The sequence below is a fragment of the Cyanistes caeruleus genome, chromosome 32 (assembly GCF_971803275.1).
Source record: "Cyanistes caeruleus chromosome 32, bCyaCae1.hap1.1, whole genome shotgun sequence".
NCBI classification, from domain to species: domain Eukaryota; kingdom Metazoa; phylum Chordata; class Aves; order Passeriformes; family Paridae; genus Cyanistes; species Cyanistes caeruleus.
Window position 1 is genome coordinate 950,415 of NC_141733.1, and position 17,764 is coordinate 968,178.

General features: G+C 47.9%; 1 protein-coding gene across 5 annotated transcripts in view; it reads left to right on the plus strand.

The window, feature by feature from the left end:
* The window catches only part of SCN8A (sodium voltage-gated channel alpha subunit 8), a 76,392-nt gene that overhangs the window by 23,150 nt on the left and 35,478 nt on the right, over positions 1-17,764 (plus strand). For 3 of the 5 annotated variants that reach the window (XR_015281286.1, XR_015281287.1, XM_086870416.1), the window contains exons 6-16: positions 1,734-1,825; positions 5,358-5,579; positions 5,937-6,000; positions 7,027-7,168; positions 8,161-8,367; positions 8,628-8,915; positions 11,411-11,770; positions 12,099-12,234; positions 14,699-14,937; positions 15,100-15,273; positions 16,287-16,643. Coding sequence is in view for 3 of the 5 variants with exons in the window: in XM_086870416.1 (XP_086726542.1) it covers positions 1,734-1,825; positions 5,358-5,579; positions 5,937-6,000; positions 7,027-7,168; positions 8,161-8,367; positions 8,628-8,915; positions 11,411-11,770; positions 12,099-12,234; positions 14,699-14,937; positions 15,100-15,273; positions 16,287-16,643 (2,281 nt within the window). In the remaining 2 variants the exon portion in view is untranslated. Of the gene's footprint in view, positions 1-1,498; positions 1,591-1,733; positions 1,826-5,357; positions 5,580-5,936; positions 6,001-7,026; positions 7,169-8,160; positions 8,368-8,627; positions 8,916-11,410; positions 11,771-12,098; positions 12,235-14,698; positions 14,938-15,099; positions 15,274-16,286; positions 16,644-17,764 lie in introns of all 5 variants that reach the window. The other 2 variants (XM_086870417.1, XM_086870418.1) reach the window with 2 other exon arrangements.

A 17,764-nucleotide genomic window follows, 5' to 3' on the forward strand; every position in this document is an offset into this window, starting at 1 on the left:
TCTCTAAGAATATAAAAATAATAATATAAAAATGTAAAATACAACCCTGTTACTTTGCACTAAGCCTTGTGTATCTTGGGATTATCCTCTTGGAAAAAAAAAGAGGAGAATCAAAACCTTCCTGCAGCTCACAGACAGCGAAGCATAAAGGATTAAAAAAAGGAGGATGCTAATTAAAATGAAGGATGCTAATTAAATTGAAGGATGTTAATCAAAGCAGAAGATGATTATGTTTTCTTAAAAACACGAAGGGAATGTACCTGAAACCCCTGATCTGAGGTGATCCTGCAGTCAGGGAATCGTGGATTGGTCCAGGGACGCCTCCCACCAGCCCAGCTTGCTCAGGGTGGGGTCACCAAGGCTCCCCAAATATTTGGAATTTTTTACAATTCCCCTCTTCTGCTGAGGTTTGAGTTTGGAGTTGTGTCTGTGTGAAGTTTGGGGCAGCACAATATGAAAAATAAAAACATCTAAAGGTGCTGGAGAGGGACCAAAGCAGGGACAAGGGGATGGGGCAGGCTCTGGGTGTGTTCAGCTGCAGAACAGAAAAGGTTCTGCTGTGGAAAAGTGTTCCTGGAGAGCAGGAAAAGGTTCTCCAGAGCTCCTGGAGAGCAGGAAAAGGTTCTCCCAGAGCTCCAGGAGAGCAGGAAAAGGTTCTCCAGAACTTCAGGGATGTCCAGGACCAGGATGAGCTGTGGAAAAGTGTTCCTGGAGAGCAGGAAAAGGTTCTCCAGAGTTCCAGGGATGTCCTGGGCCAGGCTGAGGGAGCAGCTGGAGCTGGGGCAGGGCTGGGAGAGCAGGAAAAGGTTCTCCAGAGCTCCTGGAGAGCAGGAAAAGGTTCTCCAGAGCTCCAGGAGAGCAGGAAAAGGTTCTCCAGAGCTCCTGGAGAGCAGGAAAAGGTTCTCCAGAGCTCCAGGAGAGCAGGAAAAGGTTCTCCAGAGCTCCTGGAGAGCAGGAAAGGTTCTCCAGAGCTCCAGGAGAGCAGGAAAAGGTTCTCCAGAGCTCCAGGAGAGCAGGAAAAGGTTCTCCAGAACTTCAGGCACTGCCCAGGGCCAGGCTGAGGGAACAGCTGGAGCTGTGGAAGACTGTTCCAGGAGAGCAGGAAAAGGTTCTCCAGAGCTCCTGGAGAGCAGGAAAAGGTTCTCCAGAGCTCCAGGAGAGCAGGAAAAGGTTCTCCAGAGCTCCAGGGGTGCTGGGACAGCGCTCCAGGGATTGTTGTGGGGTCTGTGCAGGAGCTGCAGCTGCACTGGATGATCCCTGTGGGTCCCCCCCAGCTCAGGACACTCCACAATTCCAGGTGAGGATGGATTTCCAGCCGTGTACCTGGGCAAGCTCCGAGGAGCAGAGAGACTTCAACCATTTTTTACCTCTGCAACTTTGTCTCTCCCTCTTCCCAATCCTGAAGCATTTTAAATCACGAGCAATTTCCTACAAACAAACAATTTATACAGAGGGAGGTGACCCCAACAGTGCCATTAACTCTGGTTTAATTCTGCAGGTATATAACAGAGTTTGTAAACCTAGGCAATGTTTCAGCTCTGCGCACTTTCAGGGTTCTGAGAGCTTTGAAAACTATTTCTGTAATTCCAGGTAAGGCGGCCCGGGTTGGTGTTTAGCTGTCGGGTACAGGCCCCCTGTGAGTGATGTATTGCTTTGTCCCGTAGTTGTTGTTTTATTTTGGTGTGTGTGTATTGTCATGGTGTTTTTTTTGTGTGTGACCTCCCTCATTGCAGATATGTCACAGAGTTTGTGGACCTTGGGAATGTCTCAGCATTGAGAACTTTCAGAGTTCTCCGAGCTTTGAAAACTATCTCTGTAATTCCAGGTGAGAAACGTTCAGCGTTAAAGGCTGGCCTTGCGTGTGTCTCCTCTCCCGATTTCCCCTCCCTTCCTGCACTGCTCACTCCTCACAAATGGGATTTTTTTTTTTTTTTTGGGGATGGGATTTGCAGTCTGTGTAACAAAGCAATCAAAGAAATCAAAGCTCCTGGGCCATCAAATGATGCAGGCTGTTACTCCACACTTCTCTGTCCCTCTGTGTGCCCTCTTCATACTGATCTCTGAAAATAAAGCCAGGCTTAAAAGTTTAATTCCAGATGAAAAGGATCAGGCTCCTCCTCAGGCTGAGCAGTTTCTGGCTCAGGCTCGTGCCCTGCTCAGTGTTTTTGGAGTTGTTTTAGGAATAATTTTGTACAGAGCAAAACCCCAACCAAGATTAAAAAAACCTTTTTTCCCATTTCCTGTTCCACCCCAGAACTGGAGTTGTCAGGCTCACCCTTCCCAAAGCTGTTTCTGGGTTTGTAACTCATCTGGGTGTCACAGGGTGAGCAGTTCCTTCGTTGTGAAACACCATGGAGACACTCTGGACTGGGAATCACAGAATCCCAGTCTGGTTTGGGTTGGGAGAGACCTTAAAACCCATCTTGTTCCACCTCCTGCCGTGGGCAGGAACACTTTCCACTAGGCCAGGTTAATCACAGCTCTGTCCAGCCTGGCCTGGAACATTTCCTGATCCTGAATTCTTGAAAAGCTTTTGCGATTTCTCAAAATTGCCCCTAATTCTGAGACCAAGCTCAAGGCTCAGCTCTTACAGATCCTCAGCTTTCTGTTCTCCAGAGCTGAACCTGTTTCGAGGTGGGCACCCACAATAACTCCTCCATGACTTTTGCTCTCAGTTCCTTTTTGGTTTTGAACAAAAACCCCTTTTTTCCACGTGGGTTTTGGGTTTTTTTTTTTTTTTTTGGAGCAGTGGTTTTGCTTTCTCAGCCTGCCAGGGACCAGCCTGTGGAATTTGTAGGATTTGTCCCATCCCAGACTGCCAGCCCCATCAGCTGTACCTGCCTGTTGTGCATGATGATGATGATGATGATGATGATGGTGATGATGGTGATGATGATGATGATGATGATGATGGTGATGATGATGATGCTGCTCCTACGTGGCACCTGCTTTCCTTGCACCCAGTCACAACAATCTGGAGCGATGTTCCTACCGAGCCTTCCCCTTCACGTCTGGTGATACTTAAGAGCAAAACTTAAACTAATTTTAATTAATTGCCAAATTACCTTTGGTTCTGGAGGGTTTTCACCCTCCCAGCCTGCTCCAGACAGTATCTGGCTTGCTCAGAGGAGGAGCATCAGCATTAAAACCACTTTTGCCTGTGTTTTTGCAGCTTCCAGGAGCTGTTTTCTGGCTGTGTGACAGCATGCTTCGTGTTCCCATGCAGAGAGCAGAGCTCACTTTTGGATCTTTCTCTCCATCCAGCTCAAAACTTTAAATGGTTTTATTTCAAATGCAGGGCTTGGGGCTGAGCCCTGCTGAGTTCCAGCACGTTTTTTAATGTGATTTTTATTAGAGGGACAATTTGCTGCGTGTTTTGGTTGAATAAAAGGGGTGATTTGCCACACACAGCCAAGGTTATTCCTATTTGGGACACTGAACATAAAAAATGGCAAAATTTTTGGGTTTTGTGTCTGTTTTTTTGGGGAGGATTGTCCAGCAGCACTAATCTTGGCCCCCTCCGTTCTGTGACAGCAGGAGGAATGTAAAACATTTGAATAATTGGCCTTTTGGGTTATTTCATATGAAAACATAAAGTGCTCTTTGTGGCTTTTACCAGCATCATTTCACAAGGAAAAGGTGATTTTTGGAATACATTAAATATTCAAATCTAAAGGGGTTCCCCTTCTGCTTCAGCACCTGAAATGTGAATTTTAACTCTGTGCCCAGCTGCTGAGAAGCTGACTTTAGTGTTTAATTAATAATTAAATATTTAATATTTATATAATAATTAATAATTAGTTAATAATTAACTGGAATTAAGGTGTGTTTGAGACAAGATAAAAATGGGAAATATTACCAGAATTTCACATGCCACGGACAAAAATTCCGTGGTCTCTACCGAATTAACCAAAATAACCCCTTTGATCTTTTTTTTTTTTTGTGGGAAAAAAACCTGTATGAAACTGTGATGAGCTGAAGAAATTTTCTGTCTTTGCACTGGAGTTTTTATATTTAAATTCTCTGATGCCACGTGGGGACACACCTGGGAAGGCTCCAGGGAAAGCTGGGCTTTCGGTGGCTGCAGCTGGAATTTGTTGGAGCATTCCCGGTTTCCAAACCCCTTTTTTTGTCCTGGGAAAGAGCAGCACCCGGAGCAGGAGGCTGATGTGCATGAGCAGAGCCGTGGGATGAGCATGGCAAGAGGTGCTGGGGGTGATGAAAGCTGCTCTGCCTGGGAAAACCCCCGGGGAGTTTGGATAGCGGGATTAAATCTCACTTGAGGATATGTTTGAGGGACAAACATTGGGATTTTGGTTTCTTCTGGCCATTCCTTGCCTCCATCCCGGTGTTTTACTGCCTGGAAAACCCGAGCACACACAAACCCGCACCATTTACAGCCACAGCCTTTCCCACCATAGAAAAGGAATTTGGATTAATGAGGAATGGATCTGTTTTGTTTTGGGATCTTTACCTTCCTGGTCTGGGTCTGAGCTCTCTTGGCCTCCAAGGGTTTTGGAAGGTTCCTGGTCCAGGATCTGCTGCAGAACGTCCCTGTGGGCTCTGCCTGGCCCCAAATCCAGCTGTGATTTATTTTTTTCTCCTTCCTCCCTTCCCTGCTCATTTATAAACCATGGGATCGTCCTCCTTCACACCAGCAAGGCTGGTTAAAGGGGCCTAACTCAGTGATGTCTCTGCATCCAAAATTCTGCCTGGCTCAGCCTAAAAACTAAGGCTGAGTTCTCCCCTCTCACGGGTTCTGCCTCTGACGGACTCAGAAACGAGCAGGATTCCTTTTGGAATATCTTAATTTTGTTCCTGAGCACGTGAATGATCCCAGTGGGCTCAGAAAACCCCCAAAGCAGCCATGCCCTGGGTGAAACCCTGCCCTGGCTGTAACCAAACCCACGCTGGGAGGGGAATTTCTGCTCCTGCAGGGGAAGGGGAGCTCTGAGACGGCCGAGCCGAGCAGGAGGAACCCGAGATGTGCAGAGTTCATTTGATCTCCCTGAGCTGCTGCAGCTCAAACACGGCTGGACGTGCCCAGCAGGGCTTTGGGGGCAGCAAATCCCAATTTAATCCTGGTTTGGCAAAGGAAGGAGGTGATTCCCCACTTTTCTCAGTCCTGCTCTGAGTTTGGGGCTCTCTCAGGGACAAACATTGGGATTTTGGTTTCTTCTGGCCATTCCTTGCCTCCATCCCGGTGTTTTACTGCCTGGAAAACCCGAGCACACACAAACCTGCACCGTTTACAGCCACAGTAGAGAAGGAATTTGGATGAATTCGGCATTAATTTGGATTTTCAGCGTGTTTTCCCTCTGCAGGAGTGATTTCCAGTCTCGTTTCCCTCTCCCCAGGCCTGAAGACCATCGTGGGTGCCCTGATCCAGTCTGTGAAGAAGCTGTCGGACGTGATGATCCTGACAGTTTTCTGTCTCAGTGTCTTCGCCCTCATCGGGCTCCAGCTCTTCATGGGCAATTTAAGGAACAAATGCGTGATTTGGCCAATTAATGTCAACGAGACCTTTCTGGATAACGGCTCCAGGGGCTTTGACTGGGAGGAATACACCAATAATATGTGTGAGTATTTCTGCAGTCCCCAAAAACCTCCTGATTTTGCTGGTTTTTTTTTTTTTTTTTGCTGATTTTGAGCTTGCTGTGGTGTGTTTGCTTTTCGCTGTAAAAACCCCACGTGCAGAAGTTTTTACGGCGTTTTTATTTTGGGTCTGACCTCGTTGAGATGTTCCTCGTTGAGTTCATCCTTTAGAAGGTTTTGGATGTGCTCTTTTAGCTAAATAATTCGTTAAATAATTACCGATGCATTTCTCAGCAGTGGTTTTGGGGGGTTTTTTATTGAAGTTTTTAATGGTGCTATAGTCTGTTAAATCCTCTAACTCCATATGTGTGTGAATATAATCTCTTCTTTCTCATCCTCAGCAAATTTTTACATCATTCCTGGCGCCCCTGACCCTTTGCTCTGTGGTAACAGCTCAGATGCAGGGTGAGTGTTGAGCTTCATTAACAGCCAGTTATTACTGATAAATAAAAAATATATACTATATATATAAATATATATTTAAATATATAAATATATATTTAAATATATAAATATATATTTAAATATATAAATATATATTAAATATAAATATAAATATATTTATAAATAGAAATTTATAAATTTATACATTTATGTTTATATTTTAAATATAAAAATAAATATAAATATATTTATTTATAAATATATATTTGTGTTTATATTTGTGTTTATATTTGTGTTTATATTTGTGTTTATGTTTATATTTATATTTATATTTATATTTATATTTATATTTATATTTATATTTATATTTATATTTATATCTATATATATATCTATATATATTTATATCTATATCTATATATATCTATATTTATATCTATATCATAAATATATTTATATCTATATCTATATATATCTATATTTATATCTATATATATTTAATATTTATATTTATATATATTTATATTTATTTATATTTATTTATATATTTATTTATATATTTATTTATATATTTATATTTATATTTATATTTATATTTATATTATTTATATATATAAAGCTGGCAGAACCTTTTGGATTATTCCTCTGTTGTTTCCGGTGTTACTTCACCAGATTTCAAATTTCTTAATCTAATTATGAACCCATTGCTGGCTCAGTGTAAGGGACATTTCCCCACCAGGAGCTGCCATTCTTTCCCTCTGAATCCAGCCTCGAGGATGATGAGAGGAGGGTGGATGAAGGCTCAGAGATGTGAATTCCCCAGGTGCTGTTCAGCCCTGGGGACGCTCCTGGCCCGAGCTGCGGCTTTGGGCTCACCCAGCGGGGAGAGGCTGCGCGAGGCAGCGTCTCCTCTCCACGGGACAAGGGCTTTCCTCAGCTCCTTCCTCTCCCCCTGCTCATCCTCCATCCCTCCCGCCCTGGGGAGAGCTGCGGTTCGTGGGGACAGGGGTGGCACAGAGCCCTGAGCTGCCTCTGGTCCCTCCCCAGGCAATGCCCAGAGGGATACACGTGCATGAAGGCGGGACGGAACCCCAACTACGGCTACACCAGCTTCGACACCTTCAGCTGGGCTTTCCTGGCTTTATTTCGCCTTATGACTCAGGACTTCTGGGAAAACTTGTATCAGTTAGTAAGTAAACCCTTGGCTTTGTTGTGGTGAGAATTTGGGGGTAAAACAAGAAAGGGAAACGTGAGAAGCTTTGTTTTATTCTCTCAAAATGAGCGAGTGCGAGTCAAGCTTCACAGTGAGATTTTATTTTTGGGGGGAGGAAGGGGACATTACCTGTCAGCAGGTGTTGGATTTTAAGGTTTGGTGGGTCCAGCTGAGCTGTGAATTAATTCAGGAGGAAGCTCCTGAAGGAGCTGTGGGTGTTCAGCCCTCTTTGGAGGGCAGAGAGTTTTCTCCTGACCTGAGGGTGCTTTGGGGACCTTGCTGAAGCAGCTTTTTCTTGGCTGGGTTTGTTTTAAGGGAGTCTGAGCATTGGGTTTCACGCTGTGCCTCCGAATTCTTTTCAGTCTGTATCCCTCGGGTGTTCCCTTAAGGGGAGAAGGTGGATGTCACCTTTTGTGTTCGTGGCTGAGGAATGTGCAGAGTCTGCGGGGAGAAGGCTGAGCTGTGGAATATTCAGCACTGCTGGGTTTTCTTAGAAACATTCAGCTCAAGAAAACGGGGATCAGCTCATGCACCTCACATCAGGGAAGCCTGAAGCTGCTTCCCTTTTATGGATGCTAGCTTTGGAGCAGGCTGCAGGCCCAGGGCCTCTCAGTCCTGCCTGAGAAGCTAGCCTGAGAATTTCATAGGAGGATTTCAAAACAATCCTCAGAGACAGAAAACAACTGCCAGCTGCTGTTTGTCTGTCCTCTTGTTTTCCCTTGCAGGAGAAAGTCAGGGGGGTGGTGAGCCCCTGACCAATGATGGTGATGTAGCACTTTGCTAACCAATAAAAGTTTCTTTTCTGTACTTTCCACGTACCAGTCTATAAAACAGGCCTGAAGCAATGAACCAGAGAATTCTCCTGTTGTGACTCCCTTGAGAGTCCGTGTCGTTCTTTATCACCGTTCCCAATCAGAACGACTCCCTTTCCCTTTTCTAATCCCTCTGCCCTTCTTTCCCGCTCCTAGACCTTACGAGCGGCAGGAAAAACCTACATGATCTTCTTTGTGCTGGTGATCTTCGTGGGATCCTTCTACCTGGTGAACCTGATTCTGGCCGTGGTGGCCATGGCCTACGAGGAGCAGAACCAGGCCACCCTGGAGGAGGCAGAGCAGAAGGAGGCAGAATTCAAGGCCATGCTGGAGCAGTTGAAAAAGCAACAGGAAGAAGCACAGGTGAGAAAAAAAAAAAGGAATTCCTCTCTCTAAGGGCTGCCAGAGAAGCTGATTTTATTACCTGCACAGGTAGAATATAAAAAAATTCTAACAAATTCTGGCTGAAAGTTTCCTTCCAAGGAGAGAATAAACATCTCAATCCTGCCCCGAAGTCTCTTACTGGGGGGAATTGAGCCAAACTCTTTTCTTGGAGCGGAAAATGGAGCGTTAACGGTGGAAGGAGGTGATTTATTCCTCCTTCCCTCGCCCTGCACCCCCAGGCTGCTGCCATGGTCACCTCGGCAGGGACGGTCTCTGAGGACGCCGTGGAAGATGATGGAGGGGGGAGGATGTCTCGGAGCTCCTCGGAGATTTCCAAGCTCAGTTCCAAGAGTGCCAAGGAGCGCCGGAACAGGAGGAAGAAGAGGAAGGACAGGGAGCTGTCGGAAGGAGACGAGAAGTGTGACAACGAGAAGGTGTTCAAGTCGGAGTCGGAGGACGGCATGAGGAGGAAAGCGTTCAGGCTGCCGGATAACAGGCTGGGAAGGAAGTTCTCCATCATGAACCAGGTAGTTTTGTGTTCCTTCACTGATGTTTGTGGTTGCTTGAGGTCAGGGTAATATTCTGCTTTAGGTGTGGATGTTGTGAGAAGTCACGCAGCTCGGTAGAATCATGAAATCCCAGAATCCTTGAGGTTGGAAAAGGGATCTGCCCAAAAAGGGGTCAGGAGAACACCTGGGGCCCAAGGTCATGATTCTCACACACCCTTCCCCTGGCAGGAATTGTTCCTGAGGAGTCCAGGCAGCTCCTCCAGTGGTAGCTCAGGCAGGAGTGAGCAGCTCTCGCCGGGCAGGGAGGGCTGCTGGTCCCTGCAGGCCTGGGGAGGGAGGGAAACTGAGGCACAGAGACCATTCACAGGGGTCTGGAGTGCCTGGACAAGGGGGAATGGCTTCCCAGTGCAGGGGACAGGGTCAGACACGGTGCTGGGAGGAAATTCCTCCCTCTGAGGGTGGGGAGGCCGTGGCTGCCCAGAGAAGCTGTGGCTGCTCCATCCCTGGAAGTGTCCAAGGCCCAGCTGGGCAGGGCTTGGAGCAGTTTGAGGCAGCGGTGGAAGCAGAGAACATCCAAACCAAACCAAACCAAACCAAACCAAACAATTCCATGGTTCTAGGAAGCCAAGCCAGCAGTGCTTTGTGTCCATCCTCACTCCATCCTTTGTGTGTGTCCATCCTCCTCACTCCGTCCTTCGTGTCCATCCTTTGTGTCCATCCTTCCTGTCCATCCTCCCTGTCCATCCTTCCTGTCCATCCTTCCTGTCCATCCTCCTCACTCCATCCTTCCTGCCCATCTTTCCTGTCCATCCTTCCCATCCATCATTCCCGTCCATCCTTTGTGTCCATCCTTCCTGTCCATCCTCCCTGTCCATCCTTCCTGTCCATCCTTCCTGGCCATCTTCCCTGTCCATCCTTCCTGTCCATCCCTCCTGTCCATCCTTCCTGTCCATCCTTCCTGTCCATCCTCCCTGTCCATCCTTCCTGTCCATCCTTCCTGTCCATCCTTCCTGTCCATCTTTCCTGTCCATCCTTCCTGTCCATCTTTCCTGTCCATCCTTCCTGTCCATCCTTCCTGTCCATCCTCCCTGTCCATCCTTCCTGTCCATCCTTCCTGTCCATCCTCCTCACTCCATCCTTCCTGTCCATCCTTCCTGTCCATCCTTCCTGTCCATCCTTTGTGTCCATCCTTCCTGTCCATCCTTCCTGTCCATCCTTTGTGTCCATCCTTCCTGTCCATCCTTCCTGTCCATCCTTCCTGTCCATCCTCCTCACTCCATCCTTCCTGTCCATCCTTCCTGTCCATCCTTCCTGTCCATCCTCCCTGTCCATCCTTCCTGTCCATCCTTCCTGTCCATCCTTCCTGTCCATCCTTCCTGTCCATCCTTTGTGTCCATCCTTCCTGTCCATCCTTCCTGTCCATCCCTCCTGTCCATCCTTCCTGTCCATCCTTCCTGTCCATCCTCCCTGTCCATCCTTCCTGTCCATCCTTCCTGTCCATCCTTCCTGTCCATCTTTCCTGTCCATCCTTCCTGTCCATCTTTCCTGTCCATCCTTCCTGTCCATCCTCCCTGTCCATCCTTCCTGTCCATCCTTCCTGTCCATCCTTCGTGTCCATCCTTCCTGTCCATCCTTCCTGTCCATCCTTCCTGTCCATCCTCCCTGTCCATCCTCCCTGTCCATCCTCCCTGTCCATCCTTCCTGTCCATCCTCCTCACTCCATCCTTCCTGTCCATCTTTCCTGTCCATCCTTTGTGTCCATCCTTTGTGTCCATCCTCCCTGTCCATCCTCCCTGTCCATCCTTCCTGTCCATCCTTCCTGTCCATCCTTCCTGTCCATCTTTCCTGTCCATCTTTCCTGTCCATCTTTCCTGTCCATCTTTCCTGTCCATCCTTCCTGTCCATCTTTCCTGTCCATCCTTCCTGTCCATCCTTCCTGTCCATCCTCCCTGTCCATCCTCCCTGTCCATCCTTCCTGTCCATCCTTCCTGTCCATCCTTCCTGTCCATCCTTCCTGTCCATCCTCCCTGTCCATCCTTCCTGTCCATCCTCCCTGTCCATCCTTCCTGTCCATCTTTCCTGTCCATCCTTCCTGTCCATCCTTCCTGTCCATCCTTCCTGTCCATCCTTCCTGTCCATCTTTCCTGTCCATCCTTCCCGTCCATCCTCCCTGTCCATCTTTCCTGTCCATCCTCCCTGTCCATCCTTCCTGTCCATCCTCCCTGTCCATCCTCCCTGTCCATCCTTCCTGTCCATCCTTCCTGTCCATCCTTTGTGTCCATCCTTCCTGTCCATCCTCCTCACTCCATCCTTCCTGTCCATCCTCCCTGTCCATCCTTCCTGTCCATCCTCCTCACTCCGTCCTTCCTGTCCATCTTCCCTGTCCATCCTTCCTGTCCATCCTTCCTGTCCATCCTTCCTGTCCATCCTCGTCACTTCATCCTTCCTGTCCATCCTCCTCACTCCATCCTTCCTGTCCATCCTCCTCACTCCGTCCTTCCCCTTCTCCCCAGTCTCTCCTCAGCATCCCGGGCTCCCCTTTCCTCTCCCGCCACAACAGCAAGAGCAGCATCTTCAGCTACAAGGGCCGCTTCCGCGACCCGGTGTCGGAGAACGAGTTTGCGGACGACGAGCACAGCACGGTGGAGGAGAGCGAGGGCAGGAGGGACTCGCTCTTCATCCCCATCCGCGGCCGCGACCGGCGCAGCAGCTACAGCGGCTACAGCGGCTACAGCCAGGGCAGCCGCTCCTCGCGCATCTTCCCCACGCTGCGCCGCAGCGTCAAGAGGAACAGCACCGTGGACTGCAACGGCGTCGTCTCGCTCATCGGCGGGCCGCCCTCCAGCATGCCCGGGGGTCGCATCCTGCCCGAGGTGGGTCCCCAGAGTGTGATATTGAAACTCCCGAACGTTAATGAACCAAAATTTATAAAAGTGTGAAACTCGTGATGTTGGGTGAGGTCACAGCTCTGAGCAAGGTGAGTCTTTGGGAGGTTTTTTTTGAGTAAATCTCTGCTTTGTTGTTTAATTCCTTTAAGTCTGTCCAGCCCCTGCTGCAGGTGATGGTGAGAGGTGTTAAAATGTTGGAAAATTTGGGGGTTTAGGAAGGAATTTGGGTTTGGCCAGCCCAGGAAATGCAGGCCCTGGGCCAGGAGCGTGTCAGAGAGAAGACTGGAGTTAATCACCACCTGCATTTTTCCAGGGCACCACCGAAATCGAAATCAGGAAGAAGCCTGGCGGGTCTCTCTTGGTCTCCATGGATCAGGTGAACGCGTCCTACGGAAGGAAGGATCGCACCAACAGCGTCATGACCGGGCTGACCAACACCCTCGTTGAGGGTAGGTGTGGTTTGGGGCTCCAGGGAGACCCCTGAGCCCCTTCCTGTGCCTGGAGGGGCTCCAGGAGAGCTGGAGATGGACTTGGGATAAAGGGATGGGACACAGGGAATGGCTTCCCACGACCAGAGGGCAGGGATGGATGGGATGTTGGGGAGGAATTCTTCCCTGGGTTACCCAGGGGAATTTCCCCATTCCTGGAAGTGTCCAGAGGAATTTCCCTGTTCCTGGAAGTGTCCAGAGGAATTTCCCAGTTCCTGGAAGTGTCCAGAGGAATTTCCCCATTTCTGGAAGTCTCCAGAGGAATTTCCCCATTCCTGGAAGTGTCCAGAGGAATTTCCCTGTTCCTGGAAGTGTCCAGAGGAATTGTCCCATTCCTGGAAGTGTCCAGAGGAATTTCCCAGTTCCTGGAAGTCTCCAGAGGAATTTCCCCGTTCCTGGAAGTGTCCAGAGGAATTTCCTGGTTCCTGGAAGTGTCCAGAGGAATTTCCCAGTTCCTGGAAGTGTCCAGAGGAATTTCCCCATTTCTGGAAGTGCCCAGAGGAATTTCCCAGTTCCTGGAAGTGTCCAGAGGAATTGTCCCGATCCTGGAAGTGTCCAGAGGATTTTCCCATTCCTGGAAGTCTCCAGAGGAATTTCCCAGTTCCTGGAAGTGTCCAGAGGAATTTCCCCATTTCTGGAAGTCTCCAGAGGAATTTCCCCATTCCTGGAAGTGTCCAGAGGAATTTCCCTGTTCCTGGAAGTGTCCAGAGGAATTTCCTGGTTCCTGGAAGTGTCCAGAGGAATTTCCCAGTTCCTGGAAGTGTCCAGAGGAATTTCCCCATTCCTGGAAGTCTCCAGAGGAATTTCCCCATTCCTGGAAGTGTCCAGAGGAATTTCCCAGTTCCTGGAAGTGTCCAGAGGAATTTCCCCATTCCTGGAAGTCTCCAGAGGAATTTCCCCATTCCTGGAAGTGTCCAGAGGAATTTCCCTGTTCCTGGAAGTGTCCAGAGGAATTTCCTGGTTCCTGGAAGTGTCCAGAGGAATTTCCTGGTTCCTGGAAGTGTCCAGGGTCAGGTTGGGCAAGGCTTGGAGTGACCTGGTCCGGTGGAATCCAGCTCCCCCTGCTTTAGAGCAGCACATGCCCACGCATGGCTTTGCCAAAATCCGCTTCCTTTCGATCTTCATTAACAAAGAAATACTCATTAGGCTTCATTTAACTTGGGTTTTTACATCAGAATTGCGTAGAGACAGAGCCGAAGGCAACAAGGAGTTGTAACTTTACGCTAAGGAGAAGGCAGTGAGGAGCTGAGAGGAGCTCAGGGGGTTCTGTCATCTCCCAAGGCCTGGAGGAATCCCCACCGTGGGAGAGGAGCGCCGGAGCTGCACCGAGCGCTGCCGCAGGAGACGGGATCCCTTGGGAATTCTGGAAGGGACAGCGCTCAGGGGGATGAGATTTCCCAACGCAGAACTGATGAGCAGCAGCCACGGGCGGTCGATGAGCTCCAGTTCCCGCTGTCTCCTGCAATAAAACTGTAGGAAAAAGAAATATACTTAGAAACAGAGCAGGGCTGCCCTCCCGCGCAAACGCCCACGGGCTCCAGCGCCACGGGCCTCGTCTTTAACTTGAGAAATTCCAAGGCAACTAAATCCCAAGCAACCAGAGAACCAATGGGAAAGAGAGCGGTCCTTTCCCTCCCCATAAAAAAAAAAAGAGAGGTGAGGGCTGCACAGCCCCAACCTCAAACTCCTCCTTTGTGTTTGGTTCTTTATCCCTTAAACGCTCGAGGTGAGGCGGTGGGGTGGGAAAAAAAATATTAAAAATTAAAAAATTTCTGTGTTTGGTTTGTGGAAATGGATGTAGTTAGTCTTAATCAGGTTATTCCTGATGAAAATCCTTCGCAGCATTATGTCATCTCTTTCCTCTTTTAGACCGTGTCTGTGTTGAGCGCAGGATTCATCTCAGTTATTTAAAAACCGGCAGCAGAGGCAGTTTGGGATCTGTAACTTGGGTTTTGAGCTGTTTTACCTTGATCAGTTCCGAGTTAAATTTAGCCCTTGGTTTGGAATAATTAGCGTTGAATCATCCTGGTGGGGCTGAGGCTCAGGGGTGGAGCCGCGGTGACCCGCTGCAGGTGTCGCCTGGATGTTGTGCGGGGACAAAGAAGTCACAGAGCTCGGTAAAATCGTGAAATCCCAAAATCCCCGAGGCTCCAAGAGCTCCAAGGTCACGGGGTTTAACCTCTGAGTGATCCCCACGCTGTCACCCGGGCCAGAGCTGGAAATTCCTTGGATTTTCCCAGGGATGGCCACTCCAAACCTCGCTGGGCAGGGAGGTTTGACCACCCTTCCCACAAAGAATTTCTTCCTGATGTCCAACCCGCCCCAGCTCTTCTCTCGTGTCACCTCCGTGGCCATTATCCCAAAGTTTTGTAATTCTTCATCCTCAGAGATGAATCCTGAGCTCAGTTTTGTTCTGTACCTGCAGAGCTGGAGGAGTCCCAGAGGAAGTGTCCCCCTTGCTGGTACAAATTCGCCAACACCTTCCTGATCTGGGAGTGCCACCCCTACTGGATGAAGCTGAAGGAGATTGTGAATTTAATTGTCATGGATCCTTTCGTTGACCTGGCCATCACCATCTGCATCGTGCTGAACACGTTGTTCATGGCCATGGAGCACCACCCCATGACCCCCGAGTTCGAGCACGTGCTCTCCGTGGGAAACCTGGTAAGGGAGCAGCTCCAAACACTCCCCACAAACCTTCTCCTGCTGGGATTCCTGGATTGTGGATGTGGGCTCGCGTTTGGAATCGATTGAAGATCAGAGAATAAGCCAAAAAATTTGCTTTTTTTTTTTCTGTTCTTTGTCTGTCTCTCCTCCCCTCTCCAGGTTTTCACTGGGATTTTCACAGCAGAGATGTTCCTCAAGCTCATTGCCATGGATCCATACTATTATTTTCAAGAAGGCTGGAACATCTTTGATGGGTTTATTGTCTCCCTCAGTTTGATGGAGCTGAGTCTGGCGGATGTGGAAGGGCTCTCCGTGCTGCGATCTTTCCGATTGGTATTCCACATTCCAGCTCTTTTCCAACCTTGTTATGGTGGAGCTCAGAGATCCAGGGAATGTCCTGAGCTGGGAGGGAACCTCAGCAATCCCACCCTTTTTTTTTTGGACATTTTCTTAATGTCCTTTGAGCTCTGGGGCGGTTCCCAACCAGAATTTTTTTCCCCCAATATCCACCCCCTCCCTACCCTGACACAATTCCAGCCTTTTCCCTCACATAAGGAATTTTTTTCCCATTTTTGTAGGACGAGGGAAGAGCCATTTTAATCTGGGTTTGGGTGGGACTGAGATCAAGTTGTGCCATTTTTTTTTTTTTTGTGGTCTCTTCTTTCCTGTTGCGTTTTCCTTTGGGAGGGGAGATCAGGGTGTGGGGAATAACCAAAGCACAAAACACTCCAGCCCAAATTTTTTATATAAAATACAAGATGGTTGTTGTTTAGGAAATTCTGATTTATTTTTTTAGGAAATTCTGCTTTATTTTTTTTAGGAAATTCTGCTTTATTTATTAGGAAATTCTGATTTATTTTTTAGGAAATTCTGCTTTATTTTTTAGGAAATTTTGCTTTATTTTTTAGAAAATTCTACTTTATTTTTTAGGAAATGCTACTTTATTTTTTTAGGAAATTCTGCTTTATTTTTTAGGAAATTCAGCTTTATTTTTTAGGAAATTCTGCTTTTTTAGGAAATTCTGCTTTATTTTTTAGGAAATTCTACTTTATTTTTTTAGGAAATTCTGCTTTATTTTTTTTAGGAAATTCTACTTTATTTTTTTAGGAAATTCTACTTTATTTTTTTAGGAAATTCTACTTTATTTTTTAGGAAATTTTGCTTTATTTTTTAGAAAATTCTACTTTATTTTTTAGGAAATTCTGCTTTTTTAGAAAATTCTACTATATATTATTTTTTTAGGAAATTCTGCTTTATTTTTTTTTAGGAAATTCTACTTCATTTCCCTCTTCGTTTAAGATTTTTTACGCTCCGTTTGTTTTTATTTTATTTTATTTTTTTTCCAGCTGAGAGTCTTCAAACTGGCCAAATCCTGGCCCACTCTGAACATGCTGATAAAAATCATTGGTAACTCAGTGGGTGCCTTGGGGAATTTGACCTTGGTGCTGGCCATCATCGTGTTCATCTTCGCCGTGGTGGGGATGCAGCTCTTCGGCAAAAGCTACAAGGAGTGTGTCTGCAAGATCAATCCGGAGTGTGAGCTACCCCGCTGGCACATGCACGATTTCTTCCACTCCTTCCTTATTGTCTTCCGTGTGTTGTGTGGGGAGTGGATTGAGACCATGTGGGATTGTATGGAAGTGGCGGGCCAGGCCATGTGCTTGATTGTCTTCATGATGGTCATGGTCATCGGAAACTTAGTGGTCAGTAAATGGTTCCTGCTGGGATTTCTGGGTGGCCCCTGGGTTGGGAATTTAGTGGTCAGTAGATGGTTCCTGGTGGGATTTCTGGGTGGAAATTTAGTGGTTCCTGGTGGGATTTCTTGGTGGGAATTTAGTGGTCAGGGAATGGTTCCTGCTGGGATTTCTGGGTGGGAATTTAGTGGTCAGTAAATGGTTCCTGGTGGGATTTCTGGGTGGGAATTTAGTGGTCAGTAGATGATTCCTGGTGGGATTTCTTGGTGGGAGTTTAGTGGTCAGTAGATGGTTCCTGGTGGGATTTCTTGGTGGCCCCTGGGTTGGGAATTTAGTGGTCAGTAGATGGTTCCTGGTGGGATTTCTGGGTGGGAATTTAGTGGTCAGTGAATGGTTCCTGGTGGGATTTCTGGGTGGGAATTTAGTGGTCAGTAGATGGTTCCTGGTGGGATTTCTGGGTGGGAATTTAGTGGTCAGTAGATGGTTCCTGGTGGGATTTCTGGGTGGGAATTTAGTGGTCAGGGAATGGTTCCTGCTGGGATTTCTGGGTGGGAATTTAGTGGTCAGTAGATGATTCCTGGTGGGATTTCTTGGTGGGAGTTTAGTGGTCAGTAGATGGTTCCTGGTGGGATTTCTGGGTGGCCTCTGGGTTGGGAATTTAGTGGTTCCTGCTGGGACTTCTTGGTGGGAATTTAGTGGTCAGGAAATGGTTCCTGGTGGGATTTCTTGGTGGCCCCTGGGTGGGAATTTAGTGGGGGTGAGGAAGAGCTGGGTGAGTGATTTGAATCACTCAAAATGCCAAGATTTTCCCCGTTTTCTCTGAGGCAGAGACGGGAGTAAATCAGCAAGGCTGAATTGAAATCCCGTGGGGATTGAATCCCTCAAGGGGCTCCATCCTGTCCCTGCCCCGGACCCCTGGGACACCTCAGAGCCCCTCAGGGCCCTCGTCAGGGAACTTTTTGCAGCTTCAGGGTCTCGTATCTCAAACCTTGGGTACCTGGATGGGTCTGTGGGATGGCAGAGCAGGTTTCCAGCAGGTTCCAGAGACAGCATCAGGGCCTCGTATCTCAAACCTTGGGTACCTGGATGGGTCTGTGGGATGGCAGAGTGGCTTCCAGCAGGTTCCAGAG